This window comes from Myiozetetes cayanensis, unplaced genomic scaffold, assembly GCF_022539395.1.
Source record: "Myiozetetes cayanensis isolate MyiCay16 unplaced genomic scaffold, myiCay2020 scf10, whole genome shotgun sequence".
NCBI lineage: Eukaryota > Metazoa > Chordata > Aves > Passeriformes > Tyrannidae > Myiozetetes > Myiozetetes cayanensis.
In genome coordinates, this window is record NW_026086605.1 from 406,356 (window position 1) to 429,389 (window position 23,034).

A 23,034-nucleotide genomic window follows, 5' to 3' on the forward strand; every position below is an offset into this window, starting at 1 on the left:
CTATTTTCACTCCTGGCTATAAATACATGAAACTTGTTTAAGTAATCATGATACTTCCAAAATCAGTCTGTCATGTGCCCACTGGTCTGAGATGTAACTTTCTGGAAAGGGGTAACACCAAGATCTGCAGTACCAGGAGAAACTTTTGTGTGCTCCTTTACTCAGAGTGAGGATCTGAGAAAGCATCCCAAGAGGCTTCAGTGGTGTGAAAGGCCAAGCAGTATGTCCTGTGGTGATTTTAAAAAAACCCACTCACAGATTCTTTGCAGTGGTGTATTTTCAATTGCATTCTTTTGAATATATGTAACAGATGGAAACCCTTCCTTCCAAGCTGAGAGGTGTTTGGAGACAGACACTGGTCCAGCACAAACCAAGATTCTGTCATATCTTGAGCCACAGAGTAAGTAATAATTGTGCAGATTGATGACTATGTACATTAGGCTCAGATGTTACTTTGCCCCGAGATAAGTTATTTTATTTCACTGAACTCTTTCGGTCAACATCAAGTTGTTAATCCAATTAAATTTGAAACAACATACCAATGTTGGAATTCTAAATTATTACAGGACGTGTAAATTTTTTTTGCCAGCTGATTAACCAATGTATTGCTTAAATTCACAAGTATAAAAGTAATTCAAACATAGCAACTCACATATATTTTTTGAAAAGCACAGAATGGCTGACTTCATTGCTTTGTTTTGTGTTTTTGTGCACATCAAAATGAAGGAGGAGTTTGCATTAATCTGCAACATGATTATGAGAAGAGCAAAGGCTGGATTAATGAATCACATTCCTCTCCTGCAGATGGAGCCAGGTTTCTGCTGGGGCCTTGGAGAGCAGCACCTTACCTCGATTTGCTGAGCAGACCCACAGAGTTCAGTGTGACTCCCCTGCTCTTGCTCCTCCAGAAGGCAGACAATTAACAGACACCCCTGTTTCCACAGACACCCGTGTTTACACACTCTATGCCACTTTTCCCCACACCCAAACAGAAATTTAGCAGTTGTTTTGGATTCTTGGAGTAATAAGTAACAAAACACTTCCTGCTGTCAGTCAGGAAGAAATTTTACTCCCTGAAAAAACCCAAAAATTTCCATTCTGTCCTTGAAAAATTTGGCTTCTTTCCTATTTTGTGTATTTTGATCTGTGTCAGTTAACACGTGGTAAAGTCACTTAGTTCATTCTCTCTCATTACTTATTCCTCCTCTGTATTTGTAAACTTCCACAAATGCTTTATTTCAAAACTGAGAGAGAAAAAAGCCCCAGCATACAGGTAGGGAATTACAAGGAAAAGCTGATGAGATAAAAATGAGCTAGGAAGAAGTAAGGATTTGTTTATTTATTATCCATTAACATTTTCTGAAGGACAGAGCTATCAGAGGAAACAATCTTCTCCCCTGATATAACTCTGGTGGTAGCCACTATCACCAGTACTGCCTTAAATTATTATTTGTGCTCAGAGGTCTTAAAAAAAACCCACAAATGTCCTTAGCATTCTCTAAGATTCTCTAGCTACACAATCAACTGAAATCACCATTTTGAAAGCAATCTGTCTACTATTAAACTGTGTAGAATAAAAATAACTGCATATGCAAATACAGAAAACGCACAGAAGCCAAATTAATCCAGGAATCAGCAGTCTGAGCTTAATGCAAAAGGTGGTTTTCTCCCAAAGATCTTTCCTTTAAGTTGTGGCTTTAAATAAGCTACTGCAATGGAAATGTTTAAAAAATACTGACACGATGCGAAGAAGTTGATAATTTAGCAAAACTATTTTATTAAAGCTTATTCTCATGATAAAATAATAGCCAACAAAATCATATTAGGCAGGTTTTCTGCAAATGTGTGTAGCTGCCACCCGTTCAGATGTCATTAAGTCAAGATATTCTTGTTTTCTGTGGTATTCTTTATTTTCAGCTATTTACAGTCAAGCATAAAGCAAAGATTACATCAGGAATGTAGAATTACAATTTCCCCCTCGAGATTCACTGTTTACTGTAATTAATGCCAGACAGAAATTTATGTTTTCCTTCTTGTCACTAAAATACAACTATTTTGCCCTTTCCCCATTCGGTATATTTAAAAATATTGCACTACGTTTAATTTTCCTCTTACAATCATCATCATCAGCAACACTATAGGAAAACTATATCCAGCTTTTCTTACCCACTGTGTTACACGAGTCAATTTAAAACCACGACTGCTTGTTTGAAATCAGTATTTGCATTGTTTTCACAGCTCCTTCATGTGCACCAGGGTTTAAACGAAGCACTTGGATAGATTTGAAAACCTCTAGAGTAGTCCATAAGAGCAAACACTGATGGGGATTGAATGCAGATCACCACCAATGGTAAGCCACCGAGAAAATGGAGTGGGGAACTCTTAATATGCATCTCAAGCAAGTATAGTTAAATAACTTTTAGTCAATAAGGAAGGCTAATTTTGTGCGATTATTTGCTGAAGCTTAATTTCAGAAGTGTGTCACATGCCTATTTTAGCATGGATAGTGTTTTCCATACATCAACTAAGTATCAACTGCCCAGAACTCACGAAAAAGTGCAAGTAGTTGCATGAATGGAAGTAACCATTTTTTTTTAGAAGCACAGGTATGCTGTTCCATGGTGAAAACCATTGCTTCTTAATTTTGCCCATCACAGAATAAACTGAGAAGCAAATCTAAAGGAGAGGTACATTAGAGATGACCTCAAAAATCAAAGGAGTTAATTACCATCTTAAACTCCACTCCCACAAAGGCATCTTTTTCTACTACCAGCAATACCAGTGATAATGATACAAGTACCTAGCACAGTACCTAAAATAAAGATGATATTTTATACAAAATTTCTACACACAGAAGATGAAACAAAGACACGTTTACAGGAAATAAATAAGAACAATGGCCTTAGCCAGGATATGCTAAGATCCACAGTTTACACACAGCACAAGACCAGACAGTTCTTTTCAAAAGCAGCTGGCTGAACTTCTTCCTCATCTCTACTGGACTCACAGACTGACTCAAATAAAACATGTTATATACACTATAGGACATTTGCTGACAAAGGTGATCCTTCTCCTCAGACTGTGTCTTTTGTCTGAGAAGCTGAATGCAACTCACCACACTATATGATTACTCAAAAGTGTTTAGAGAACATGTTGAGCTATTATTTTGTACCTTAAGCTTTCCAAAATGATAGTCTGCAGCAAAATATTACTTTTTTTTCTATTATTTAAACCATGTTTTTTCACAGAATGCAATGAAACCTCCAACTCTTATGAAGAACACTTTTCCTTTACCAGGTTATCAGATAGTAGAACACTTAAACATATGGTTTTATTCTGGAAGACAACCAGCCTCTTATCTCAAAAATATTCCCAATTGTTACGAGATACCAGCATGTAGTTTGATATCTAATATTATTCAATCAGGATACAATAGCCCAAGGCCCTAAGGAGGATTTTTTTTTAGCAAGGATTACTATATTCCATATTAATCACAAACTATGAAAAGTTTTTGTAATTAACAAAAATATGGGAAACAAAAGATATGCAATGTTAACTTCAGTATTAGTAACACACAAAAAGGAAAGACCTTTTTTTTTTTGCTTTCACGATATGTTTGGCAAAAAATACACAACTACCGAGAAGACACAATAAAACTGTGATCAACACCTTAAAGCCTGGCCCCTCAGTGACTTCTGTGCCAGTCATCAGCTTAGGCATGCAACAAGCTTATAATGTTTTCATCATACAATGGAAACTAAACATTTTGAAAATCCTGCCAGTTTCCCATTGAAAACAATAGCTAAAAAACCCAAAAAAAAGGGGAGGGGAAGTGGGGGCAAGTAATACATTAAGGAAACCACACACACTGATGTGAAATGGTAGGGTTACATAATTAGAAAAAAATAAAAATAAGTTATTAAAAATAAATTTCCAATATAAACCCCAAAATGTAGTTCTAACCAGCCAGTTTAACAAAATGATGGTGCTGTAGCTGGAGAAGAACCATTTTTAGCAATTAACTGTGGAGAAGCAGGACACATACGTTACAGCAGTGTTTTAATTTAATTTGTGTGTGTTTGGAGTTAAGTGGAAAGCATTCTTTCAGTCCATTCCTTCAAAGACTAAATATGTAAATATCAGTCTCCTGATTGAGGTGGCTCAACCGGTTCTTCCGATATGATGTTCAGTGTTGGAGCCTCCGTCAGACTGACATCTTCGCTATCCATCTCTTCTGCTATACTGGATTCCTCGGAGTCTTTAGTCACTCTTTTGGACTGCCGCTCTGATAACATGTTCTCCAGGGACTCTATATCCTCGATGCCTGCCCTGTAGTGGATCATCAGCAGCGTGAGGGCCTGCAGTCTCTCCCCCGACTTGGCCAGCGCAGCAGAAATCAAGGCTTTTTTCCTTGTGTCAGTCGTCTCTTTTTCTTCTTTAACGAGCGAGTTGTTATTTTCCAGCTCTTGGTCTATCTCATTCTGCAGCTTATCCAACATAAACTCTAATTTCTGAAAACGCTCCTCTGTGGGTAAACTTCTGTAGAGGTCACGGCCGATCTCCTTGACGGCGATGAAGACGCTGTCGTCCAGCCCGCCCTCCTTGCGGACCAGCTTTATCCCGGTGCCCGCCGCGCGTTTCGAGGGGCTGCTGGGCCCGCTCACCTCGGTGTCGCTGCTTTCGTTGTCAGAGGTGTTCGGGGTGTGCTTCGGCGAGGGCTCCACCACATCTGCTCCCTGCTCGGCCAGGCGAGCTTTGGGGACTTGCCGAAGGTTCAGCAGGCGGGTGCTTGTGTTGATGATGTGCCTGGTCAGACCTGTGGTTCTGTTCACAGACTTGGACTCCGAATCAACGCGAGAGGACGCGGCTGGGGGAGCCTCCTGTCCCTCTGCTCTACCGCCGCCCACAGTTCGATCGAACCGCTTCTCAGCTCCTACACAAAAGGGCATCTCAGTCAAACATTTTTCTTGACATTTTTTATGGCAAACATAAGCACAGAGCATGCACTGTGACGCTGCTTTAGTCCACACTTTCTTTTTGCAGTAATCACACCAGGTTGGATTCTGAAACTGAGTATCTTGAAAGTTATGCTTGTTCTCCGTAAGAACTTGTCCCAAGAAAGGATCCTCTTTCTGAAGTGTGCGAGCTTCTTCTTCAAAGTGACATTCCCGCTCTTTCTCCAGAGCAACGCCTGAATCATCCATTTCACCTTCTTTTAAGTATTTGAATTGCAAAGTTACATCACCGTAGCAAAACTTTTCATTGAAACCCTTATGGGTTGTCAAATTCCGCAGTGCTGTTCTAGTGACTGCTGCTTTAGGGGTAGGAGCAGCCAGTTTAAATGTTCTAACAAATTCCATTGAGGATGTAGCTATACAATCTAAAGCAATTTCTTCAAGTTTTATGCTTGCATGCCCTAAGCAGATAAAACCACCTGCTTTGAAAGGGTCTCTGCACCACAGTGCAACATTAAGGTACTTATGGTATCCTTCTACTTCAAACACACAGGAGGATGTTCTCGTCCTTGGCCATCGGCCTTGCCGGATTTTATAAGGAATTTCTGGTGATTCCCATGTTCGATGATCATCACTATCTTTGCAACTACGTGCATTTTCTGTAAGTCCATCTTTCAGTGTATCTTGCTTTGGTGCTGTTACTACTTTTGATACTGCTGGGTCTTCTAATTGATCATTATTTTTAATTACCTTCTCTGTAACTTTTTCTCCATTATTTGTGGGTGGAGGTGGCCTCTCTGGTTTATCAGAACATACACTCGCAGTATCTAACACATTTTGGTTTTCACTGGGAGGCAAACTAGGCCTGCTTTGTGGCCTAGGTGGCACAGGAGGCTTAGTAATGGACCCTTGTGACTGTTTCCCCGACTGCTGCGATGAATCTGAACCCTCACTCGTTCTGGATGTTGCCACTTTAGCTGCATCCTTTTGTTGCGTTTTGGATGTTGCCTGGTGACTTCCTAAGTGCAGCTTCCGATTCAGGATGGGGGATATGGTTCCAAGAGGTTTAGCAGCCAGTATTACCACTGAACGCTTGGGACTCAGAGTTGTTGGCAGATCTTCTTTTTGGTCAGGTGATTCACAAGCTAAGTCCTCAAATTCTGAATCAAAATCTCTGCTGTCCACATCAGTTGCTACACTAGCTTGGTCATCTTCTGGCTGTGCCAAGAAAGCAGTGTCTTCCAATTGTCCAAATCCATCCTGCAGTGCTGAACCATGCTGATTATACCCAACAGGCCTTTCATAAAAGACTAAAACTCTGTCCCCAGCCTGTCTAATAAGCTTCAACACTTGGACAGTTGACGTGATTTTAACACCTATTAAAAAAAAGATAAAAATGGTTAAATTTTAATCATGATAACAATCTAAATGACTAAAAATAGTCAAAAAACATTGTTGCTCACTAACAAGGGAAACCAGTTATGACAGAGCTTAACTGAAGTGTAAAAGATGGATTCTTTCATTTTATTCATACAAATAAATTACTTCAGGAGTTGGAAAAGATAATAACAAATACTCCAGTTGTTTTCTAATAATACTGTAATCTTATGGACTAATGTTGATTTGATATGCTAACATTTTTAACCTTAACTGTCCTACTGTAAGTTTGGACTTTTCAGCAGCAGACATTTAACAAAGGACTCCAAAAAGATGGGTATCTTTAAATACAGTTGTAATTAAAACAAAGCAGGTTAAGAAAATAGTTCCAATAAGCTGGCAAAATATAGGCATGGTGCTACATTCTCAGGGGGGCTGAAGAGTGAACTGAACCATCCTTCTCATCAGAACTTCCAGTCATCTGACATATCTCCAGCCTATGGTTAGATTCAACAAATTGCATGCAAGCTAAAATCTCTCGATTGAGCACACAGCCCAAATAAGTAAAAATTACTCTTCCTTTGTTCTAAATCAGTCATTATTGTCTGTTCAAAGCAACTGAAGACCCTCTTAGATCACTGGAGTATTGCAGTGGGGATTTAGGTAATACCTAATCACAAGAACTCCATGTAGTTGTTAAGCTCTGGTCTGTAAAACCTCTCAGGTAGAACATTAAACTCCCTGCTAGCACAGTTGTGTGAATGTTTTGGCTGTTCTGGAGGGTTTTATTTGTTTGTTTGAGGTTTGGTTTTGTTCTTGTCAAATGTGTATTCAAGTTTATTTTGGATTTTATCTAGCAAGGAATAAATAAATATGCAAGAAAATGAGTCAAGTGAATGAAAACCTTCAGTGACCATGAATACACAAATGTTGGCTTTTATTAGGAGTGCCAGGCATAACTGCAAGTGTTGAGAAAGGCACTCCAGCTGAACTGCATACACACATGTCCTCCAGTTTGCAAGTCTTATGTTAAAAGCTGACTTGTTACTCACTGCCAATGGCTAGAAGTCTGTCTCCTCTCTGCAGATCAGCAGCTGCAGCAGGTGAGTTTGGAGTCACAGTCTCAATGACAACATGCCCTGCATCCTCCTCCTTGGACTGCACAAGGCGGAGCGTGAGCCCAACGCTCTGAAGATTCCCTTTCACGAGTTCTGCCTACAGAGAAAGAAGTTAAAAGTATCTCAGTTAAGCTGTCTGCAAGCTTACTTTTTGCTATTATTATCATGGCTATTAATGATAATTTAAATAAAATTATACTATTTAAATATAATTTAAATAAAATTATACAATTGCTGTTATTAAAAGCAAATTAGTATTAAAATAAAATACATTAGGACAAGCACTGACTTCATTAAGCAGATTTTCATCTAATAGATTAACTGTCTTCTCATTAAGTCTGCATCTTTGGAGATCTTCACAAAAAGCCCCAGTCTAAAAAAGCTGCAACTAAACAAAACTACATTGTACATTTTATTGGGAAGAAGTTTTATTAAAAGAGCACTGTACCATCATCTAGGTGTCATTTTGAATACTGCATTTGTGTTATAGAACCTAGTACTATGAGCAGCTCTTCAGCAGTCTACATGAAGGTGTTTGGAGCGAGAAAACTATTACCTACTTACACATTGCTAAAGCACATTTAAAACAAATCTCAATTAACAATAGCCTAAGAAACTTCTTCAAAGTCTCAAACCCTTTCCTGCAAACCCCTTCCTCATACTTATATTGCAAGATAAATACAATTTCAGTTTTAACTCAGTAATCTCAAATACCTTAGTTTTAAAAAAAAAGAGAAGACTGAGGTGCAATCTCTGTAGTAGAGTTTCATACCACACTCCTGCACAGATCTTGGCAGTGGTCAATTGTTTACAGACCTCAGCGTCTGAGATCTCTGGCAACTTTTTTCTTAATAAAAACAGTCCTTAATGAATTTAACAATATCTTTCTTTTCCCCCTAAAGCACATCTCCTCTGGACTGTTTCAAATGACTGTCTACTATCATTCCATCAACCTTTACTCTATTTGAATGGGGAACTCATACGTTTCAACTTCAAGGATAGAAATTTAATTTGCCTTTTTGATTCCCAAGAACAGAAAGACAGACACTGCAGAAAGCCTCCATAGGAAAGTGTCTGTTTGGTTTCAATTTAGAGAGTTCAGGTGGACGGCCCTCTCTGTCCCTCTGCATTTACTCTGCTGCTGTTCCGTGGCTGATGTTTGAACTGTCTGGAGCTGACCCCGCTCTTTGGAGGATGTGTTCGTTTACCTGGTTTTGTACAATGGTTTTTCCAGAGATAAAGTGGATTCCTTAATGTCAGTACATGGCTCTCCCCTTGGCTGCATGGCTTTCACTCCTATCATCTTAAAAGCACCATATCTTGTTTTTTTGCTAATTGTTGTTCAGGTTTTTTGTAAATAAAAATGTTATGCTCCTCAGCAGTTTGCTTAAGAACAGCACTGAAAGGCAGACTTGCATTAACTTTCTAAGCTTGGTCACTAATTTTCTGCATTTCCCACAGTCACCCAATCTTTTTTCTCAAACTTCTATTGTGAATACCCAGTAATGTATGTCAAAATAACAAGACCAATATGAGCATAATTGCAGTTCCCAGACTCAAGGTTTTTCTAGAATGCAAACAAGTAAATAGTTGCCTACAGAAACAACTGTGGTAGGGTTTGGGGTGAGTTTTTGTTTGTTTGCTTATTTTAATGTCAATCCCATTTACACCAAAAACTCTGTTGCATAATTCAATTCTAAAAAATTTAAATAATAGGCTCTTAAATGCTAAGAAACAAAGAAAAAGGATTGGAAATATCTGTGGAAGAAGACAGAAATTAAAAAAAAAAAAAGAATTGCTCTTCTGCTTTAGTCCTTCTTTTATATCCAATATATAGCTTTAAGCTAGCAATTCACAAATGTTGCATGTGTTGTATGGAAACAACACGAAGAATTACTACAATTTCAAACAATACTGGTTGAATATTTTAACTGTCAAAACCACAAATGACATGAATTTGCTGTGGCAGCACACAAACCTACAACAAAAACAACATCCAAAAATCACAAGAATATAGCTCTGCATATTGTTATTAAACAAAGAGGAAACCATAATTTCTGAGCTTTGCTCAGAGTCCAAGTACTCAAATCTCAGTTTTCCTATGATGGTTCCTTTGTAAGTCTCGCTGTCAGTGATTAAGCTTGAAAAGATATTTGCAAATCCTTGTGTTTGAATAGAGAAGAAACCACGAAGATCAGAAAATAAACTCTCACTTCAGGAATGCCGACAAACATGAAAATTACTAAGGGCTGAAAAGCAAATTATAACCATTTTCCCCCCTAATTTTTGTTAGTCCACTGAAGTAGAAAGCTGTTTAGAGAGAGAATTTCAAGAAAGAAATTGACACTTAGGCACCACAGCAAAGGAAAAAAACCCAAAACAAAACCCCAGGACCCTCTTCAGACTCTGCTATTCTGGCCATCTAATTACACTCCTTTAGGGATTAATTTATTCTGGTGATATATAGTTTTGTCTGAAATCTCAAATTACTTCTGGAGCTCGTTAGTAAGGCAACATGCTTAAAGTGTTGGCCCATCCAGGACAGACAGCCTGTTAGTTTGGCATCACTGCAGAAGAGACGCTGCTCAAAGTTTGTTTGCAAGAGGTAACTCTTGCCCAAAAGATCTGAGCAGAGCAGCAAAACATCCAAGTACTGAAGGGCCCTGGTCACTGTAACACTGCCACAGGAGCCACCTCATGCTGCTCTGCTACTTTCCTTTACAGCTGGAGATTTTCTCCTCCACTCAAGGAGAGGCACCAAGTGGAAAGATTCCTTCAGAAAGCCACAAGCCTCAGAGAAGCAAAGAGAAGGTCAGAAGGCAAACAAAGAGGCAAGGGCTTCTAACCACTGCTAGCACTTGCAGTCATGGCAAAATGCAGGATGAGCAGATAGGGAGCAAAGGCATCATCAGACAGTAAAAAGGAAACAAAAAGTTACCGCAAGTTTTCTTACAGAGTTTGTCAGTACAGATTCTCATCCTCTGGAGAGTCCTTTGAATCCAAGGACTTCTTTGAGCAGAACTCCATAGTGGGTGATCTAACAGTGAAAATATTCCCTACTGCAAAGGACTGGAAACCCCTGAGGTGATCCCCAGCATTTCCCCCTTCCCTCCTCCCCCAGGAAGAGACCACATGAAAGCAATGAGGGACAGCTGGGACCAGAGATCCGTAGGTATCTCAGAACATTTGGCTCCCATGCAGGGACACGGACCACAGATTACAGCAGAGATGACTCACGGATGGCAAGGAGACTTCCAATATTTCAGCAGTATCTGATGGAAAGCTGTTTTTTGGAAGGAGAGTGCCTTTGAACATAGCAAGCAAAGTTCATCTCAACTCTTTATTAACTTTGGCACAGTCACAAGCTCTCTCACAAAGTAAACTGGCTTTATTTATCAACCCAAACCAGATGAATATTTTCCTTGATTTTTCTTTCTGGCAAGTAATACCACAATATGTCAGGCTGGGTGCAAGGCAGGTAGAGGCTGTTCCAAGTTCTCAAACACCATCCTCCCCAACAGGTACCCTCACAAACCCAAGCATCTTCATAAACCCAGCATAACTACTTCATGCCTTTCTGCCTCCCCCTCAAATTAAGATTATAAATGATTGATTATAAATGTGAAGAGCCAAAGACCTATTGGAAGGTTAGAAGAAAACTGTGGATAATGAAAGGACATTTATTATCAAGGAAACTTGCTGCAAGGTAGAAAAACTAACCAATTTTTAACCAATTAGCTATACCATATTAAGGCAAGTTAATTTTAATTTGACCTAATTAATAGCTCTGTTTTACTAGTTCCTGCAATCCTTAGTAGTTATTTCAATAAGGAGCAAGACAAAGCAGATATTACTACCTGCTTGTCAGCAACAGGCACACGTTCAAACTATTCTATACTGAAAGAATTGGAGCTAAACTGTGTCACAGAACTTAAAAAATGTATCATTTCTTAGAAAGTTTAGCAGCCCCCAGAAAATTTATTAAATACTTGTTGTGATTATGATGTAACAAAACAGGAATGACTATCGGGGCGGTGGGGGGTAGAAAAGATGCTTTATTATTTAAAAACACCCCTCTAACAACAAGAGGAGAATACACAAAATGTCCATTCTCTTTAAAATTTATACAGCATTTTGCTGTGGAGCTGTGATTGCCCAGTGTTTACAGGACAGTCTATAAGCACTGATTTCACAGTGCAGGCTCTAGTTCATTTATTTGCATCAGAGCAGGAGCCACTGCAGAGCAAAACCCGCTCCTTTCAGTTCGATCCCGGACGTGTGCTCTGCAAACACAATGCAGCACAAAATTATGCTGTGCCTCACAGCCCTTCCTTACCCCAGCCTTGTCCTCCTGACAGCCCAGCAGCTGAATGGCAGTGGAAATTAATTTTTCCAAACCTTATTAAACATGGTCATACCATACTCCACAGCTACACAGTGACTGTTCAGAAGTTTATAGCCCACTAATACCATTTAAATGGCCAAATATTTACATGAGTGTCAAAACACAGCACAGTTTTAATCTTCAAACGCTTCATTAAATTATCAGTCTGAAATAACTGGCATATACATTGGGATGATAAATAAACCTCCCTTTTATAGGCAACAGACAAACGTGATGCCATCTCATTTATGATTTGCTTCCAAAACTGTAAATATGAAGTTAGATCGTTTTGGAATACAGAGGTAACAATGTCACCAGTAATGCTGTATTCTCATCCTAGAACATAAAGTAGCATTAGATACAGAACTTCCATTCAGTATTTCTAAGAAAGACATAATAAATAATGTCCATTAATGAATATGGAGGTTGCAACATCTAGAAAAGTACGTATAACAACCTCTGACTAATAGTGCAACATCATTCAGCTAAACTTTCAAAATGCTTAGATGCACACAAAAATAGAAAGTCACAAAATTAAGCCACTGCAAGATAATTAGAGCATAAAACTTTTTATTTTAAACCAAACTGGCAATTCTGAGGAACTAAAAAGGAGGGTTTTTCCTCTTAATTTTACTCTGTAAATAGTATTCCATATTTGCTTAACTATTAGTAAGCATTAACATAGTAAATCTTTATTAGAATCTAGTAAGCATGTCACATTCTTTTGAATAAATGCTAAGAAAAGCTTGATCACCCGAGCACAAGTAAGAAATCTTATTTTATTGACTTTACATCAACTAAAAGAATAATATTTTTCCAAACACTTCTTATTCCCTATCAGGGCATGTAACACACTGTATGTATCAAAAGCTGAACTGAACCCCTGTCCGTACTGTACAACAGATAACAACCTCTTTTTTAATCCACACTATCCGAGTTTCCAAAGTGCACTTTGGTATTCCTGCAAGGTATGGTCTAGTGTGTTTTGAGGAGAAAGAAGAGATAATGACTATGAATATGTCTGTAAAGTATTACATTCTCCCAGACAACCCTGCGTGCTGAGAGGAAAGGAAGGAATATTTCATGTCAAAAAACCCCAAAACATTAAAGTGCAAAACTGGGAAGCAGTTTCTTCTGTTCTGAAGACCCAGATATTTGTATTATTGAAAAAAGGTTTTTGGCATATATCTTTGAAATATAGACTTTAACATTATTGCTTTTTTCAATCCTATTATTGAATGCAGTCATCATATATGAGCTGCACAGCAAAGAGATTTCTAGATTATTTGCACAGGCCAGAGGAGACAGTGAAAGGAAACAGGTATTGCCAAACTCATGCTATGCTCCTTAGTAACACCAGACACAACGGGGGAAAAAAAGGAATTTTTTTTTAATGTGTTCAGAGTATTTCAACCTATGCTTTAGAAAAGGAGTAGATGCTTTTCTTCTCCTTGTGCCACAGCCCTGAAGCCCAGAAAAGTTTTCTGAGCATTCAAGAGCTAACCTTGTTCTGGGGCTGCTTCAGCAGCTGGGCAGGCAATAAAGCACGGCCTGGTTGTGTCACAGACTGTTCACTCGTAGGTGTGGGCAGGGTATTGATACCCAGCTGCACTCACAGCTGCCCAGGGATCCATGAAATTCCTGCTCATAAACCTGTTAAATAGGCTGGGACTCCCCAGCCCCTCCCTGGTGAGTCTGCACTCAGATATCCTGCAAAGCTGGACACAGACCTGCCAAGAACAAACACCTGCACATGGGCCTCATCTCCTCAACCTTTGTATCTCCCCCAGCAGCGTCAGCAATGGCAAAACACGCTGGCAGAAGATGTAAACAAAGAAAAAGCCATACTAATATTTATAGAATAACCTGACTACACGGCATGACAGACAATGAAAAGGACATAAGCTCTGTAATCAAATTAACTGTACCTTGAAAACTGATTTTTTAAGATATTTATTTTCTTTCCACTAGAAATAGGGATTAATTACAAATCACTCATAAGAAAAAGGCTGAGGGTAATGTAATGCAAAAGGTAATACACTGGCTACTTAAATCATCAGTATACATCACACATGGAAGTAATACTATATTTTAAGAAGTCAACATATACTAGAAACACATTTACAAACTTGGAAATCAGTTTACTGATTCGGGGAATATTTTTTTCAAATAATTAACAAAAGACTGCTTGAATGAAAATCTGACTTTTATTGTTTCCATAACTGAAGCTAAATCTTAAGTCTAAAGATGTTACTATTCCAAAATTTGTATCAAGATTACTACAATCACTAAAATACTCATTGTTTTTATGTGATGCTTCCTCCATACCAAAGAACATATACCTTTAATATCAGATTCCACTGAAAACTTTGAGGTATTTTTATCCCATTCCCAGGTTTATACTGATCCAGTAATTTCAATAGACATGTTGTTTTCCCCCACCATTTTTTTAATATCTTGACAAAACATATTAGACAAATATGTTGAATGAACATGTATTTGTTCTAGATATACTAGAATGGGGAGTGGAGGGAGGTGTGTGATTTTTTCCCCTAAAATTACTTAATTTATAAACACATTTAAATATATTAATAAAACATAAAACTTTCAGTAAGAAATTAAAATAAAAATAACTGCTTATAAAAAAAATTGAACAGGAATCCAAATTATTAATCTTGCACAATTCATTTTACAGTCACAGCTGAGCAACTACCAAATAGATGTTCTTCTGCCTGTTTTGCCTAAAAGAGGAAATTTGTTAATATCAATAAAACCTAAAATGCAAAACCAAAATAAATTTGTAAAAGCTAATAACTGCAGAATAGGCTTTCCCCATAAGTAGATACCACCAATAAACCCAAAATTTCATGGCAAACAGGACTGAATATAAAAATATGAAAGTTTTATCAGACTTCTGTTTCCACAGGTATATTAGGGAGTTTATTTAGGTACATAACCACAGTTTCCTAATGTGTTCTGTGCCACTTAGTGTGATGGTTAAACCACCCTCACCTCCACCCCACGTTCACTGCAGTGTTTGCAGGGGGGTTCTGGACCAGGCCGAGCCTTCAAATTTGAGAGTTTAAAGTAACTGCACTCTGCTTTCCTCCACTGCAGCTCTTACTCTGCACCAAAACCCCAGGACTCCAGAGGGTTTTTCTGTACTCACAGCCGGCCTGAGCAGACTTGCCTAATCTGTCATCCACTAAAAAAGTCAACCTTTTACATTGCCCACCTTTCACAGCAAAGCCTCTGTCTTGAAAATAGTTTTCATCAACGAAGCAAAGGAATCACCACGCACTCAAAATCATCTTGAGACTGATTACATACATAATTTTTCTAGTACAAATATTTGCAGCATCAGAAAATAAGTTCTTCAGCTCGTTTCTTTTAATTCAATATTGCCAGTTTTGCGATCTCCACATTTTTAATACATATTTTCATTCTGCAACCTAGCAGCTGGACTGGTTTGCAGGCTGGAGTACACATAACCCACTGCAGCTGGATGGGACTGGCTACAGCTCTGCGTCTTTCTGAGTGTCACTGGCTGGATATGAAATCATTAGCTAGTGGGTTCTTCACGTTGCCATGGAAGGAATTTTATAAAATGACCCGTTTCTAATGCTATGGATTGACTCGGGTGTTCATCCACCATCACAAGTATCTCTGCAAGCTCTGTGGGACAGCCTTGGACTTCTCCAGGGAGCTCTGACCACTGCCAGCAGAGGAATTACAGTCATTTTGAAAGAACAGTTTAAGCTCAAACATTAGAAAATAAAGCACTGAGAGCAAAGTTAGGAAAGAAACACTGGAGTCCTAACTAATAGCACTGGACCTTTTAAAAACCGTTTTTAAGTCATAAAAAGACCTCAGCTCCAGAAGAAGTGGGGTTTTTTTTGAATTGTGGTTACTGTTTTCCCACTCAGCAGATGACGCACATGACCTACACTTTCCCATTTCTTCTCCCCTTCACTAAAAGCAATAAAACCCAAAAGCAACGAACCAACACACTCCCTCCCCTTAAACACACACATGGAACACCTCTGCCTTCAAAAGATTCGTTACATTTACTGGCATCTGGAAATGGCCAGTAAGTAATTGGTTCTTACCCTCTCTGGTGACTAAATGTCAAAATGTATATGCTGACTTCAAACTTGCTCGTTTGTGTTCTGATGGCAAATTAGCACAAGATGAATGAGCCCACTCTGAGTTTGATGTTGAAACAGCACTAAATCTTAGTAAAAGCAAGTTTGTACTGCTCAGTTATTTCAGGTATATTAATATTAAAGTGCAGTGCTGCTGTGTGGACCTGCCTTCAGCTGCTTTGAGAGTGTCTAAGATTTTTACTGTTCTCCACTGTTTTTAATCTCGTCTTACCCCTTTAAAATATCTTTAAACATAACAGGATTTTCTCCAAGCTATACTGGCAGCAGTTTTTAAAAGACAGAATTCCCCATTAATGGGTACATCATATTTTAGCCACCTCAATTAATTAAAATTTTAAAATTAATTAAAAATTAATTGACAAAATAAGTGCGGCACATGCAATTTAAAAATCAAACAGCATTATTAATGAAAAAGTCTGTACAGCAAATGTGTCATAGAAAGATACATCAGGCTTGATGGACTCTCTACTTCTGCTTTCCTTCAAAGGTCTGCAATAGTCACCAGTTTTTTGGGGAACATAAGGAAAACCAGATTTTTAATGACAATAAAACATTGAAAAAATGGAAGTGGCACGTTGGACCTTTTGCTGTTAATCTTTCCAGCTCTGTGAACTGTGGTCTGCGCACAGGGAGACACAGCTATCTCAGACAAATGCTGCATTTTTCCTGTTTGGTTTGTTTCACTTTCAGAAGAAGTATATTTATGGATAAATATCTTGATATTTTCTTATTAGTCATCTTATAAAGCAAGCTAGTGGGCCTCATTATTTTCTATTCTACATGCTTCTTGTAAAAACAAAAAATACAATTTAAAAAATATGCTGGTAATTTCATTCTGAAGTAAGTTACATATTGGACCAAGATCCTATTTAAAGTAGTAATTCACTAAGGCCACAATACTGCAAATGTTATGCACATGTCTAACTTCACCACCATGAGCTATTTGTCTGAAAATAAATGTGACAATTCATCGTAGAAAATTAAACATCTGCATGTCTGCCTGATGAGCACTGAAAACGTTTGACATCAGCAAAACCCAGAACAGGCTCGTTACTGAACAGAATCAGGAGCTGTACCTTATTTTGCCAGTACTTCTGACACATTGCAGGTACTCTTTGACTAAGCTACTACTGAAAATCGTACCTTCCGATTGACCGGTGAAGCAGGTTACAAGACATGCAAAAAGCAAAGTGTTTAGCAATTATCATGAATTGCTGAGGCATTCTTAGAGTAATTACAGGAGGTGAATGGAGGAGTTAAAGACAAACAAGGCAGCAGAAAACCTGCATTTAACTTTGAAGTGTCAAAAGGCAGTAAAATGCAGGCCTTCAGTTTTCCGTGGAGCTCTTCTTTGCAGAGCAATTTAGTACAAACACCAATGTAGCTCTTCTTTAAGTGCTCTTACTCACTGACATCCTTTTAGCCTTTATTAAACCCAACTGTGATGATTTCCTTTGGCCCTGAAGAAATGGAAAAGATTGATTTTTTTCCCCCCTAATCTTACATCACCATTTATGTCTTTGATAGGAAAAAGGCTTCCTCCAATATTGCTTAAGCGTGATTCAGTCATCATATAGTTTGTGCAAGAATCAGGTAGTCTAATAGCAAACACTGAAATAAGGTTAGTGATATTAAGTTCATGAGTAATACCATGTGTGACATCAAACCAATAAATAAATGTACCTGGTTCATGCTTTTCTCTGTATAAATTTGTTATGAATCACTGCATTGCAACTTACAGATAAAAGAAATCAACGGGAACCTACGAGTTTGTGCACATGAGAGAGAGGTCATGCAGGGTTTTGCTCACCTCCAAGATGGAAGCAACAAAACTAAAAAACATTCAAGTGTATACATTAAAAGCAAACCCTCTACAACAATTAGGAATTACTTACATGTATCTTGGAAGTATCTAATCAACAGTGATAAAACAGCTACTATCAATCTTCATGCAATAAACTCAAAGTATAGACTATCAGGTAGAAGTTCTTTATAACAGAAATAATATACACGGTGAAGAGTCTTCTCCACACAGAGAAACTGCCTGGCAATTCTGACTATCAGACCCAGCAGCATTAAGCATCTGAATACTGACATGGATACAGCAAGCAAAACTAAAAATATGAAAAGCTATTCTCCACTGTAGTTACAGTAATATGCATCACAGATGCTAGTCTCCATGGAAATAAGATATACAATATAATTTATATGCATTAGAAAGAAGTAATAGATCTCGTTAATGGGCTTAAAAGTCACATTTTCAAGGGCTTAGAAGCTACATTTCTGACGGAAAAGTGTTGGTGGAAAGAACAAGTGCATTATTTTTAGGCTGATATTCTGCAGCAGAAGTGTTTTCTTCAGAACAACGGCAATGCTAATTGCAGAGCTACATCTGAAGCACAATGCATAGCAGGGGCTGCACAAATACTCCCTGCCTGGGATTCCTCAGCAGCCCCCCTGGATTTGGAATGGCAGCAGAACCCCTGCTGCAGCTCTGCTGGGTGCTGGCAGAGGCAGTGGCAGGGCCAGGGAGCAGCAGCAATCCCAAGACAGGCCAAGGCAGCAGGCAGAGCCTGGTCTTCCCCCAGCCCTGCAGCCCCCTACACTGCCCTCAGCTCTGACAGCGTTATCAGCCTGTGCTCTCTACCGACACTGAGGATACCACAGTGATGCCACTGACTAAAGATGCAACATTGTCAAACAGTTCCTTACACAAGACAGTGCAAAAGATACATAACAACTACACTCTTACAAACCATTACCCTCGCAGGTAACAGAAATCACACTCTTACCAAGAACAGTTAAAACAACAGGGACTTCAGATGTACCCAGAACCAATGGAATTCTATAATCTGAAACATCACAGAACGCGAGTGAACAGTTTGTTACTTCAGCACGGCACAAACACGCTCTCTTCCTGGCAACTGGTACCATTTCCCTGAATATTAATGGCTAGATGGCTGTTAAAGAAAAGCACAAGCCCGAATAATATCCTGCATGACCCAAGGAGTGCTCAGAGGCCCACGTTCCCACTGAAGTACCGAAACCCAAAGGAACTAAAGCAGATGGAGTAAAATGATTCGTGATCATAACAGCTCTTCAGAGATTAAACACAAGATCCATCTGCACCAAAATGAAGTTCCTGTTGCATACAACCCCTGCCCCACCCTTTGCCCGGTAAAACCAACACTTTTCTTCTGAAATTCTAAATTACCAAGGCCAGAAGAAATGAGGATTTATATCCAGCTTATTCCAAATAATTCTTGCAAGAAGGCCAAGGTCTTGTATATAATAATCCTTCTGTACCTAGAAAAGCAGCCAAACCACACTGAGTTGTTTTCAATTAAATTCTGGACAAAACACTGCAATATAAACACACAACTATATAACCAGTAAAGATTTCCATGACCATACATCTATTTCTGGTTATTTTGTTGAACACATCACATCAAATCAATTTATTTATGGTTATAGGGCACAAGTTGCTGGCAGGCAGTGAAACAGCAGCTCAATGTCACATCTAATTAGTAGCACCAAGACAACAGCACACCTAGAAACCAGATTCTCATACTGTTACCGCTCATCACTCACGAAAATTGCCACAATTATTAAACTGAAAAATAACTTTACATCGACTAAGTCAAATACTGACACTTCACTTTGAAAAAGAAATCAATACCCAGCTCTCTCTCCTTTGCACTTGAAAAATACTCCAGATTTTTCCCCCTGAACACATATAAAGATCAATTCCCAATATACCTGAAGAACGATTTAGAAACTGAACGTCAGCTGTAAATTGGAATCAACATATGCTATACAACTTCGCAACCTGGTTCTAGAAATGCCTCATGAAAACCCAAACATCTGAATTTTTCACAGAAGGCATCTTCATGTTGCAGTTTTCTCTCCACATAATCAGTGGGATTGTAACTGCCTAATACAAAGCAGGATTTTCTTTCCTATAGTTAGATATCTGAATGACAAGGAAACAGCATTTGTGTAACTATGAGTTCTCCAGAAACCAATTATAGACCCCAAACCACTAACACTAAAGCAGCTAAAAGAGCTAGAAGAAAAATATTGTTCCAAAACCAGCTTATTACTAGTAAAAAAAAAATTTAATTACAAGAGGAGCAGAACACTACCCATAATGGAAGTCGAAGTTCCCCTCCTTTTGAATTTTTTTTTAAGCATCTTCTGGCTCAGGGAAGTAACATATATCACTTCCTCATCTCCCTATCGTAAGGTAAGTGAAAGAATGAATAGGAAATTATGTCAAGCTTAAAAACTTCTTTTCCTTCAGCACTCACTATAACTTCATACACTCTGGATTTATGCTCTATTATTTTTAAATTAGCAACAGATCTTATTCCTAGTTGGTGAATATATATGAAAAATACCTATCAGATTTTACAAAGCAACATCTTTATTTCCCTTTCCCCCTTCTCTTCTCCGCCACCAGAAACTCAGCTTGTTTGGGACTGTGACCAATTACCTTGCCCAAAGAATCTGAAACTCACTCATTTAAAACTGAAAAAAGAATTAGTCATGCCATACAATGCCTGAGAAACAATCAGAACTTAAAAAAAATACTGAACAAGGTATGAATAATTCAGTTTACTTAATAATTTCAAAGACCTTTAAAAAAATTTAAAAAAAGAAAAAAAATCCAAGAAGTTGATGAAAACACGTGAAATAATTTGAATATTTGGTTCAGACCACGGCACTGTATTTTCTTTACCATCGCCATAAGGGCACTGGCGAAGCAGTCCCCAAAAAGACACAGTTCATAAGTGGCCCATTCAGTTTTAAGTATTCAAAAGTCCGAGGTTTCTCTTTGAAACTGATACTTTGACAAATATTTTGTTTGAACACCTACAGGTTTAAGAGATTAGACCTCTACCAAAAAAACAAATGTGCAGTGTGATGAATGACAAAATACCTTACACTAAAACAAAAAGTAAACCCAGCAGATTTCTAATAACAAAGTTTCAGAACACAAAATTACAAACTGAACCATCAGCTTGCTCCCAATTTGTTATACAGTCACTTCCCTCCCTCGAAGTTCAAAACTGTTTACTTTTATAAACGTCTGCAATGCACTGAAAAGCCTAAAGAAAAAGAGTACCTGGGAAATTATATTCACTCAGAGATGGGGGGAAAGGGGTAAACACATGGCATGTGTAGAGGAGGTTGGAGATTGAAAAAAAATCAGGTCTGAATTGGAGAACTGCAGATTGCAAGTCCATGGGTGCAGTACTATAGCAAAAAGCTCCTAATTTTCCCATTCCCACGACCTCTGGTTATTAAAATTTAATTCATTTACACCAACCAGCCAGTAATCCATAGATTAATCTCACATTTTCAATCACTTACTTGTGCACAATGTTACACTGAGGTGGAGACCTTCATGCACGTATTAGGACTTACTAAGAAGGTGGTGTGAAGAATTGTAATTATTTTTTTGCATGAAAAAGAAAAAAAAAACCAACAATTTGGGAGCTAAAAAACAAAGTTATTGGCGTTTTATTTTTTTTTACTTTGGAGCCTGTTAGCCTGCAATGCCAGAAGAAAATCATAATGAAAAAACACGTGTGTTCATCGTGCACAGCTTACCCTTCTTGATGAACTCTTGAAGCCCACAAAAGCAGCCTCTGACTTACACCCTGTCATACCATTTGACCAAGAGCATCACGAAACAATTAATCCTCAGGTAATTCTACACTGTTATGTCAGACAAACACCAAAATGAACTGTAATTTAGATGTTTTCAGCAGAGGCATTATTGATTTTTTTGCCACTTTCATACAAGGACACATTTCTGAGTCGAACAGTACTTTGCATACAAAGCAGTCCAAGGTTAAAACCAGCAAGGACCGTAATTTGAATATAGTGATACAATCCACTAATATGTTGCTTATAATTATTGAAAGAGCTGTGGCTTTATTACACAGTGAGTGCATGTGCTTGCTTCCACGGGGAATATGTGTGGGTTTTTTGGAAGCTGAAGAGCTGTGGTCACAGGGATAGACACGGCCCCGGTGGGGACAAGTGGCCAGATGTGGCTCTGCTGGGTTAGGGTGAGTGCAGAGGGACAGGGCTGGTCCCACAGCAGCACCCTGGCAGTTCCCGTGGCAGCAGGAGCCTTGGGCAGCCAGGCTGCCCTGCTGCCAGGGGGTTCCCAGGAGCCAGAGGTGTTTAGCTGGGCTCTGCACTGCTCTGCTGGGGAACACAAACAGCCGAGCTCTCAGGAGGACACGGGGCTGGCGAGCCCACCAGGACCAGAGCCAAGCCAGACCACCTTCCTGCTTCAGGCTCTGCCTGGGGAAATACTTCCTCTTTTTAACAGAAGTTCAGACTCCCAGATCTTACAAATGACTGTAAATCCATTACAAATTCTTCCAAAAAAAGCATTATACTTTATAATATTATACAGGTATATAGTATGCAGACACTCATAGGGATATAAAAGGGAGACACACCTAAATTAATAAAGATGAGACCTTTTGAATGAGTAATGAGGCACTCTGAAATGGGTATTGAACTTATACCTCCAGATTTCAGTGATGCTCGCTCAGTTGACATAATTACCTCAATGCAGCATGGTTAAATACGATTTTCTGAAATTGCTAAATAACAAAAAATTTCAATACTAACAATAACCAATTAAAAATTAATCCTTACATTAGATAAGACCCCTAGCCAACAGTCATATTTACAGTATTCAAGATAAACTGCAGCAATACTCAAAAAAAGGAACTAAAGATATGCTGGGGAAGGGCAAAGTGATGGATACTCAAAAAAAATCTTGTCTGCATGTAGAGTGCACTCATGCAAATCTTGCATATCAACCATGTTCTCTTACAGAAGGCATTGCTTCAAAATGTTTCTGGCCAACTGATAGTTATCAGCTACCTATTCATTCAGCATTCTCAACTGCTATGCTTTCCTTAAAAAATGATAAATATATATATATATATCATTTTTTGTATATATATGTATGATACATATCTACCTACAGATAGATAAAAAGA

The 23,034-nt window shown here is 38.5% G+C and overlaps 1 protein-coding gene across 1 annotated transcript in view; it reads right to left on the bottom strand.

Annotated features, from left to right (window-relative positions):
* Positions 1 to 1,753: 1,753 nt before the first annotated feature.
* PDZD8 (PDZ domain containing 8) overlaps positions 1,754 to 23,034 on the bottom strand; it is a 46,770-nt gene continuing 25,489 nt past the window's right edge. The window contains exons 4-5 of the mRNA XM_050340849.1: positions 7,385 to 7,547; positions 1,754 to 6,331 (exon numbers count right to left, since the gene is read on the bottom strand). Of these exons, the coding sequence (XP_050196806.1) occupies positions 4,140 to 6,331; positions 7,385 to 7,547 (2,355 nt within the window). The 3' untranslated portion in view covers positions 1,754 to 4,139. The remainder of the gene's footprint in view (positions 6,332 to 7,384; positions 7,548 to 23,034) is intronic.